This window comes from Lycium ferocissimum, chromosome 5, assembly GCF_029784015.1.
Source record: "Lycium ferocissimum isolate CSIRO_LF1 chromosome 5, AGI_CSIRO_Lferr_CH_V1, whole genome shotgun sequence".
NCBI lineage: Eukaryota > Viridiplantae > Streptophyta > Magnoliopsida > Solanales > Solanaceae > Lycium > Lycium ferocissimum.
This window is the reverse complement of record NC_081346.1, coordinates 65,662-75,580: the sequence shown is the minus strand read 5'-3', so window position 1 is coordinate 75,580 and position 9,919 is coordinate 65,662. Positions and strand designations below refer to the sequence as shown.

Here is a 9,919-nt window from a genome sequence, read left to right as displayed (position 1 = left end):
ACAAAAAAATCGCAAAAACGGAACCAAACCGACTAAACCGAAACCGCTAGAATTTATACTATAATGATTTGATTTGGTTTGAATATTAGAAAAAACCGATTTAATTGGTTTGGTTTGATTTTAACCAAAAACCGAATCAAACCAGACCATGAACACCCCTACCAACCATGCAAATGAGTAGGGTGAAGAATTTATTAGGATGATTCGCGAATACAATAGCCTATGTATACGTTAATATATTACCGTCTCAAACCATGTTAACTTTCAACAATTGTTACTTCCTTGAGATGCAGTGCTAAATGGATTTCAGTTGTTTTGAAAATTCTAGATCCTCCGCTTGGAAGTACTAATTGTGCAATTTATCATTCTTTCCTATTGTCATAAACTTTTTGGGAGTTTAATCTTAAAATAGCTTCAGAAGAAAATTCGACTTGTGTTAAACAAGAACGGATCAACAGAGCGTACATAGATACACTACATCTTCATCCTTACCAACATGGAGTCAACAATTTTGAATTACCCTGCCTAGACTAGGGAGTGAGGATTAAATACAAGTAGAATTCATGTAGTACGACAGCGGGATTTGTGCATCTTTGCGCGTAAGAATGAGTTGAAGGAAGCCATTTTTCAATTGTACGGGTGGTTTTTAATCAGCGGCACATGCATTGAGTAACTCAACTGTAGGAATTTAGTAGGTTCAAATTATCACCACCCGAACTCTCACCTTGTTAATGTGAGGGTCGCCCCACATCAGTAATCCCTTTCCCCATTTCCCCTTCCCCTACCCCCTATGTAATAAAAACAATTTTTCAAAAAAAGAAAGAAAAAAAAAAAACAATATGAATCTAGTAACTCAGTTGGTTGACTATCTGAACTTTCACCTTGTTGGTGAGGGTTCGAATCCCCATATTATAATCCCCTCCCCATATACCCTTCCCCTACCCCCTATGTAATAAAATAAAATAAAAGTAACTCAACTCACCAAAATTTAGTAGATGAAAAGAAAATACCTAACATTTTGTTAACGTTTAGTGCATTTTTAGGAGAAAACACATTAGGAAGAGTTAATATAAATGCCTTCCACCTCAGGTGTTTCTTTCCGAAGATACAAATATAATCTGGAAATTTATGCTGCCATTTATCGATTGATTGCTTTCAGACTTTCAGTTACTTCTATGAAGAATATTTCATTATTACTTGACCAACTCATCAGAAGAGGTAATTCAGTCAAGTGAAATCAGTCTTAATTAATTTGAAATGCATCATTAAATCAAAGACGACGCCATAAGATGCCAACAGTAAGGGAGCGAAGAAGCTCAATCGAATACAACAAAAATATCAGCAGCAGCAGCACAAGAAAATGAAGAGGTAAAATGAGAAAGTCCAACGGACACTGAAGCCAAAATTAGATTCAAAGGCTGACAAGAGTAGATTTTGAAAGACCAGTTTCATTGTGAATTTGCAAAGAGTAGCGAATTGTTGAGATGCACTTTTTCACAGATTAGACGTATGATGTAACTATTAAGGCATGTGTAGTGCACCCTCATATAATTTAACAAAATGCTACAGCATTTTTACAACACGAACACAGACACACACAAAATGCACAGAGTGTTGTAAGGGCCATAAGTTGACTTAGTTGTAAAGCACACGAATAATAGAGAAGCAAAAGCCTACTTAGACCAGCTGCTTGGTGTACAAAATGGAATTTAGTATCAGCTGCCTCTAACTCTTGGAATATGCTTAGTTATGTGTCGCCTTTAACCGTGCAATTAGTTCATCCTGCCGAGAGAATTGCATCGTGAGAACTTGTATTGAAAGAGAATTGACATGCCATGCTACAGAATAGGCCAAATATTCAACAAAACACATCATTTCAAGTACAACAACAACTACGCCTCAATACAAACAAGTTGGGGAAAACATATCATACAACTACTTGTCTTTGTTTCTCGCTCCGACTTTGGTAACTGGAAAGTTGGAAAAAATTCAGAGAGATTTCCTTTGGGATGCGGCAGATGGGGAAAAGAAGTTTCACTTGGTGCGGTGGGACATGGTCACATCACCAAAAAAATGGGGAGGCCTTAAAGATTTAAAAGTTTTTAATAAAGCTTTGTTGGGCAAATGGATGTAACGATTCGGGTTGGAGGTACAAGCTTTATGGAGAGAGGTGATAGTTGATAAACATGGGACTACAGAAGGGGGTTGGAAAACTAGAGATATCGTGTTGCCTTTTGGGTGTGGTTTCGGGAGGAATATCATGAAGGGATGGGATGATTTTGTGGAAAATATCTCATTCAAGGTAGGAGACGGGAGTAGAGTATATTTTTGGGGACATAATTGGTGTGGGAATATTTTCTTGAAAGTTGAATTCCGGAGTCTAGAATATCTTGCCAAAGAAATGTGACAATTCAACAAATTAGGGGGACACAAGGTGGAGAGACTTTTTGGGGATTGAGATTTAGAAGAGATTTTCAAGAGTGGGAAGTGAGTAAGTTTCAAAGATTGATAGACTTACTTCATAGGCAAGTCAATCCGGCGATTAATCCCGATGTGTGGTGGTGGGGACTGGGAAATAATGGAGTGTTATCTGTGAAGTCTTTTTATGAGTGTGGAGAAGGTTGATTTCCCAGGTAATGCAATATGGATTCCAAGTGTGCCGAGAAAAGTGTGTTTTTTCACTTGGCTAGCCTCTAGAGGGGTGATTTTGACGGAGAAAAATCTTAGAAGGCAGAAGGTTGTCTGCGTAAAGAGACGGGCGAGGACGTGGATCACCTTCTTCTACATTGCGGGTTTACCCTGAGATTATGGTGGGATATGTTTAGGTGGTTTCACACACTTTGGGTAATGCCAAGAAATGTGAAAATTTGATGTTTAGTTGGAAGAGCTAGAGGAGGAGAAGACGAAGGGCTTGGAACGTGGTACCGCTTGCGTTAATGTGGGTAATATGGAATGAGAGAAATAGGAGAGCTTTTGAAGGATTGGAGTCGAATTTTTCTCAATTGAGGAGTAGTCTCCGCTCTCGTATTTACTTTTGGTGTAAACAGAAAACTCCTAGTTGTATAGAGGATTGGGTAGAGTTTGTAGAGAATCATAGTTTGTAGATTCTTGATCTTTTGGTATACCCTTTGTATACGGCCGTTGTGGCAATGTTTATGAATGAAAATACTTTTACTTGATCCCAAAAAAAAAAAAAAAAAAAAACTACAACTTAAAAACTGTATAATGTCCCATTTTGATAGATTTACCAACAAGCTCCTTAAGGAGAAAAAGTAGAACAGTGGACCACAATGAAAAGTTCAAAACCTAATTAAGAGAAAAGGATATAAAATATTTACCTTCCTTCCCCTCAGTGAAAGACCTTTCTCCTTCAGCAGAACCCGTAGCCTCTCAACAGTCATATTTTGTATGTCAGGTGTACGAGCTTTTGAAGATTCTGCAGGAATAAGACAGTTTAATACATTACTAACTATAAATGATAATTCCCGTGATTTTATTCTGCAAAAATACGTAGTTTCAAGAAAGACTTCAAACAAGTAGATTTGCACAAAGACAGGGTAGGAAATATTAATAATGAAAATCTACCAGTGTACACATTAAAAAAAAAAAAAATGAGAGGGCAGCCCGGTGCACTAAGCTCCCGCTATGCGCGGGGTCCGGGAAGGGCCGGACCACAAGGGAGACTATACTATTTCCTGGACCTTTGCATTTTATTTTCAGGCATCACTGATAAATCAAAACAGACCTCATTTATTTATTTTTGAAACTGGTAACTGTCAAATCAACAGACCTCATTGTAAGTGTTTTCCACATTCCTGAGATTCGGGGAATCAGTGTTGTCAAAGGCGCGCTTAAGCCCTGAAGCGAGGCTCAAAACATGTTGAGCAGTTCGACTCACTTTATGTGCGCTTCAGTGTCATCATCAAGGCCCTAAGACATTCTTTTCCTTGCCAATGAGCCCCTCTCTTGAAGACATGACACTAGATAATTGATATTTCACTTTATCGTAATGTTTTTACAATTTCTTTGTCCATATATTTGTTATTCATGCTTATTATTATTAGTGTTGGACTTTGATAACACTGCGGGGAATATGGCACTCAAAGCCACCGAAGGGACATTTACAGAAGTTAGAGATAAGGCATATTAATCACCGATTTTCATGTCACTCAATGACCCAAAGACACATTTTCTTGAAGCAGCCTATATTCACCAGCTAGTCTCATTAGATATAGTTAATGTATTGATGCTTGACAGTAATTCACACGACTTAATTATTGGTGGTAAATGTTAGGAGTACGATCTTTACCTTCTCACCCAAAAAAAAAAAAGTTGGTAGTAAATGTTATGATCTTAAAATCACTCCTAACAAGATTTCAGCAAATTTCTAACTGAAGGTCGAAAGTAGTTAAACTGACATGCAGCATAGCAGAGGCACAAGGCAGAAGGAGTAAACACAAAAAGACGTAGATCTTTTAATGAACAATGTACATGAGCATAAAAGACTTCAATGAACAACGAGCCTAGGAACCACACAAGCTCTTTGAACCCATCAACACTCTTCTTTTAGCCAAAAAAAAAAAAAATCAGAAAGTCGAGTTTGACTTTGTGCATTGTGTAGCACAATACTGATATTGTTATTGGTTTCTTTATAGGTGATAAATACACTTCATCTCATGATGTCATCAATGTATAATTGTCGAATATCCTCTCCACTTATCATAATACAAGAGGGCCTCCCAGTTATTAAAATTATATTAACAACCCCCCCCCCCCCCCCCCCTCTTTCGCTGCAAGCCTAGACTTCCCACTTTGTGTTCTGTGATTAACTTTGTAAAATATATGAATCCCCTCCTGCCCACCTCTTTTTGCTTCCATTACAAACCTAGTGTTCCTCTGGCTTCTGCAATTAATATTTTAGGTTAAGCTTTAATTCATGACCTTGCCTTAAAATATCAAGATTGACTTTTAAGGTAAACTGAGGCTGTTCAAATGAAAGAAATCCATGCTTGGAAGTCATCAGTCATTTAACTACCGAGGCTTCTATCCCAATCTACATGACTTTCCATTTCACAATGTCCTAAAATATTCCAAGGTACAACAACACTGTAGTCCCACTTATGGGGTTTGGGGAGGGCGGGGTGTACGCAGACCTTACCCCTACCTTTGTGGGGTAGAGAGATTATTTCCGATAGACCCTCGGCTCAACATTCCAAGGTAATATAACTAATGAACCCAAAAGGTAGCGGCTGCGGGTTCCCATGTCATCAAAAAAAAAAAAAATATATATATATATATATAAGGCACCATTACCCCCCTGAACTATACCCGAATTTGCTACGACACACCTTACCTTTCCCTGGGCCCTATTACCCCCTAAACTTATTTAAAACGGAATAATTACCCCCTAAACGCCGATGTGGCAAAGGGAATGTGTTTCACTCTCTTTGAGAGAGTGAAAACATAAAAAAGGGGAAAACTTAATTTTTTTTTCTTAAAAATCTGCATTTTCTTAAAATTTGAAAATAAATCTAGTCTTCCACATTTAGTGCTAAAAAAAGGGTTTTCCACATGTTAAGAAAATAATTAATTTTTTCAAAATTTTATAAAAATTCAGTTTTTTTCACATTTTGGCAAGAGAAACACTTTTCCGGATTTTATTTGAAAAACAAAAGTGTCCTAAGAAAATGAAATCATGAAAATCAAGATTTTTTTAAGACATTTTAAAAAAATAATCAAGTTTTCCATATTTTTAACAAATCCATTTTTCCATATTTTAAAAAAAAAATCATTTTTCAGTTTTTTTTTTCTTTTTCAAAAACGGGTTTTAAAAAAAAAACAAATTTTCAATTTTTTTTTTTTTAAAAAGGGTTTTAAAAATCCTTTTTTTAAAAGAAAATTCAGTTTTTTAATCCATGTTTTTAGTTTTTTTTTTTTTTTAAATGGGTTTAAAAAAAATCAAATTTTCAAATTAAAAAAAAAAAAAGTTTTAAAACTCATTTTTTTAATGAAAATTCAGTTTTTTATTTTTATTTTAAAAAAAATTGACACGTAAGCTGAAAAAATTAAAAAAAAAAAAAAGAAGAAAACAAATAAATACACATGTGGCAAGGAGAGTGTATGTCACTCTCCCATATGAGTGGGCATCAGCTTTTAGGGTGGTAATTATTCCGTTTTAAATAAGTTTAGGGGGTAATAGGACCTTAAAGTGTGTCGTAGCAAATTCGGGTATAGTTCAGGGGGGTAATGGTGCCTTATCCCATATATATATATATAACTAATGAAGCTATTTTTTTGAAACTAGTAACTTAATATAACTAATAAAGTTATTATAGTTCGTAAGAGCTTCTAGGATTTTTTAACTGTTACCTTCTCAAAAAAAAAAAGAGCTTTTAGGATTTAAATTACAACAACAACTTCTAGGATTTAAATTGACTATTCAAATTTAAAACTTGATGTGATGTTTTCCAATCAAGATAAATTTTCAATATATATGCAATATATCCTTCTACCGCTCCTACTAATGCATAATAATCAAGTAACATCTTGAACTCCTCCGTACCCATTCAAATGGTATTTCATAAAATGGAAGGGAAAGAGCAATCTTTTCCAAACAGAACTATTGTTCTCTTTTTGTGGACCCAAAAGTATTAGAGCTGGTATTCAAAAATGCTATAAAAGCTTTGAGCTAGGATTAAGAGTCAAATTGGACAACTTAAATAGATGAAGTAATAGAGATAAGGATGCACGAACAACTACAATAATTCCAAGTATCTTTTTGATGAAAGACCACTTCTTTTAAAAAATACTTTTGATTGTACCACCTAGAAAGACCGTACGTGATGATTAATAACGGGCTCACCTTGGGAAGAGGCAACTTGATTACTGGTTGTAGCCTTCTTGGTTGCTGCCCTACTATCCAATGCTTTTTCAGCAGATCTGGAAATTAGGTGGTATCAGGAGATACAAATATGTTAACTGAACAGAGATACACTAGCTAGTAAAGGATAACAATAACAGGAACAAAGAAAACATGGCCAATTACCTTTTTCTACCATTATCATTTGAGGAAATCGCCTTGCCATCTTTTGAACTCTGCTTCTTAAGCATGAGAGACCTAATCAATATGTTTTGCTGGTTTGTCTTAATAAGCTGATCCTCTGCATGTACAACATTTTGTAAAACATAACTAGAACTCCAGATTGATGAAGTCAGCAATCTAGCCTCAAAAGAAAATGGTAAATGGGGAAAGAATAAAATTTATAATCTTAAAAAGAGAGAGACATTTAAATTGCCTGAATCATCAAGACTCGAGATGGCGAGATATCTCTAAGATTTAACCATAAACTAAAGGAGACACAGTGAGAGGATATCAACGCTTTAGAAAGACTTACAACAAAAGTGCAAAGGCAAAGTCCAAAAAAAAAAAAAAAAACTAAGCAATAAAATAACCATATGCAAGTAAAACCATTCGAAGGACAAGAAAAACAGGAGAATAGAGGCTTAATCAATTTTCACCGTAATAAAGGGATTGCTCAGCTAATTCGTTAATATAGAATTGCAGCTCATTAAAATTTAAAAGGCATTAATATATAGAAATAGACCTGGAGGTGACGTTTCATGATCGCAAACATATATTCGCATTCCACCCTGCATAAAGTTTCAAAATTAGTGGAGATCAAAAGAAAATGAAAGAAGCATTATTAAACATTTCCTGAGAGCCTCACTTCACTTTTGAATAACCAAATTATTTCCATTTAATGCTGGCCGGAAGATATGACGATATCAAAAACATATAAGAGGTTAAGACCACATGCATAATACTATCTTACAGTGAAGACAAAAGAAAGAAAAACAAAGTTGATTGCTGCTCTAAAAGGTGCAAGGAGGCCGTTGAACTCAGATAAGAGGTACCACCTACTTATTTATCTTTCAAACACCTTTCTGATCATACACTGATTCACGCACGGCTTAGCATCACCTGATAGCCATTTCTTTTGGACATAAAACCTTGTTACTGTCTAGGCTGGGGTTTAATAGTATTCCAACCAAAAAGCAAGAAGGGACAGAACAGTTTCTCAATCTAAATAAAACCTTTCCAGAAAAAAACACTACTGCATGAGTTGAGTTTTATCACCATGTTGATTATAAGACCACATACGAGTAGTTCTGTTAAAAATCCCTATAATTGGAGGAAGACTGAATTCCACAAGAAGGATAATAAAGACCAAGTCCTGTGCAACTGTTAATTTGAACTTCTTTTATATGTACTACTATTACTGTGTGGGCTGGGTTTAATAGTGTTCCAACTTCCAACCAAAAGACAAGAAGGGCCAGACCAGTTTCTCAGTCTAAATGAAATCCTTTCCAGGAAACATACTACAACGTGCATAGTTGTATTTGTATCACAACCACGTTGTTTTAAGATCACATACGAGGAGTTCTGTTGACATGGAAAATCTCTATAGTTGAAGGAAGACTGAATTCGACAATAAGGATAACAAAGACCAAGTTAAGTGTAGTTGTAACTTTGAACTTCTTTTACATGTACTAATATGCTTGGTACAGGTCAAAACAAAAGTAGAGGAAATCAAATGAACAAAATTTTAAATTCTCCCTAAGATCTCCCTCTCTACCGACTTCAACCTCTAAGATTCTTAGCATTGAATCTGTTATATTTTTCTAAATTACAGGTTCAGACCAACTATTATTGCAATCTTAATAAACTTTTACACATAAGCTTATACTCCATGTTAAAAGTACCGGTTCAGATGAACCCAGTACTATAAGGTTGTATCAACGATCTGCCATTGATCTCCCTAAATTCTATATCCAACATAAAGCCTAAACTTGATCTCCAGAATTTACCAACCAAAGATGACAAGCTACTCCCTCTGTCCCAATTTATGTGATACACTTTCATTTTATTCTGTCCCAAAAAGAATCATACATTTTCAAAACTTCACCTTTTACCCTTAATAAAATGATTTAGAGCCACACAAATATGTATGGTTTATTTTAGACCACAAGTTTAAAAAATACTTTTCGTTTCTTTTTTAAACTCCGTGACTAGTCAAACTATTTCACATAAATTGGGATGGAATGAGCATAAGTTAGGGACAATTATATAACAGTTACATCTACTCAAAACATAAAAAGACAAGAAAAAAGGTTATATCTACTCAATTTTATCTGTACAGCAGTAAAGGAAAAGGGTGCAAAAAAATTAGGGTTTAAGGGGAGGGAGAAAGAAGAAGTTACGGGAGTAGAGGAAGGGACAGTGGAGGAGAAGAGGCCTCGAGAAGGGAGGCCGGTTAGGTATTTGGCAGCACCGGAACTAGTTGTTGCATTGGTGGATGATGAGCTATTATTATCCTCCATAATCACACACACTACTAATTTGATTCAAGTTAGAAAGAAAAGGAGGCTCTCTTCAAAGGGCAGGAAAATGAATTTTCCCCCCTCTATGTTCCTGGGGGCGGTAAAATATACCGAGTTTAAGAAAAACATGATAACTATTGAAATTTATGATACAAAATAAACCGTAGATATTTATATGGTTATAAAATATCTCATAAAGTTAAATTATTTATAAATATAAAAAAAAATCACTTGATATAACTTTTTCTAGGAGGTAATTATTAATAATAATTATCTTTTAATTTATTTATATTTAGTTAAATTATTTATAAATATAAAAAAAAATCATCACTTACTTTTGATATGTAAGCTTTTTCTAGGAGGTAATTATTAATAATATAATTTTATCTTTTAAAATTTATTATTTTTCCCTTATATAACACTTTTAAATAGTTATTTTTTTTTTTTTTTTTTTTTTTTGCTCCGATTTTGTATAACCTGAAATGCTAAAATTTTGTAAAAGAAAACTGTATCTCATTTAAAAAAAAAAAAAAATTCC

The 9,919-nt window shown here is 34.7% G+C and overlaps 1 protein-coding gene across 1 annotated transcript; it reads right to left on the bottom strand.

The window, feature by feature from the left end:
- Positions 1 to 1,515: 1,515 nt before the first annotated feature.
- Positions 1,516 to 9,446, bottom strand: LOC132055225 (uncharacterized). Its single transcript, XM_059446927.1, has 6 exons — positions 9,262 to 9,446; positions 7,605 to 7,650; positions 7,046 to 7,160; positions 6,863 to 6,939; positions 3,339 to 3,436; positions 1,516 to 1,782 (listed from the first exon to the last, which is right to left on the bottom strand). Exons 1-6 carry the CDS (start codon positions 9,379 to 9,381, stop codon positions 1,744 to 1,746), a joined length of 495 nt encoding a protein of 164 aa, XP_059302910.1. The 5' UTR covers positions 9,382 to 9,446; the 3' UTR covers positions 1,516 to 1,743.
- Between the last annotated feature and the right edge of the window lie 473 nt (positions 9,447 to 9,919).

What these genes read in the sequence shown, in the direction of transcription:
- LOC132055225 (XM_059446927.1), bottom strand. Translation starts at nt 9,381, where the DNA reads ATGGAGGATAATAATAGCTCATCATCCACCAATGCAACAACTAGTTCC. An exon ending in TCATGAAACGTCACCTCCAG is followed by an intron (nt 7,161 to 7,604) that starts GTCTATTTCTAT and finishes TTGTACATGCAG; the next exon opens with AGGATCAGCTTATTAAGACA. An exon ending in TCAAGTTGCCTCTTCCCAAG is followed by an intron (nt 3,437 to 6,862) that starts GTGAGCCCGTTA and finishes TTATTCCTGCAG; the next exon opens with AATCTTCAAAAGCTCGTACA.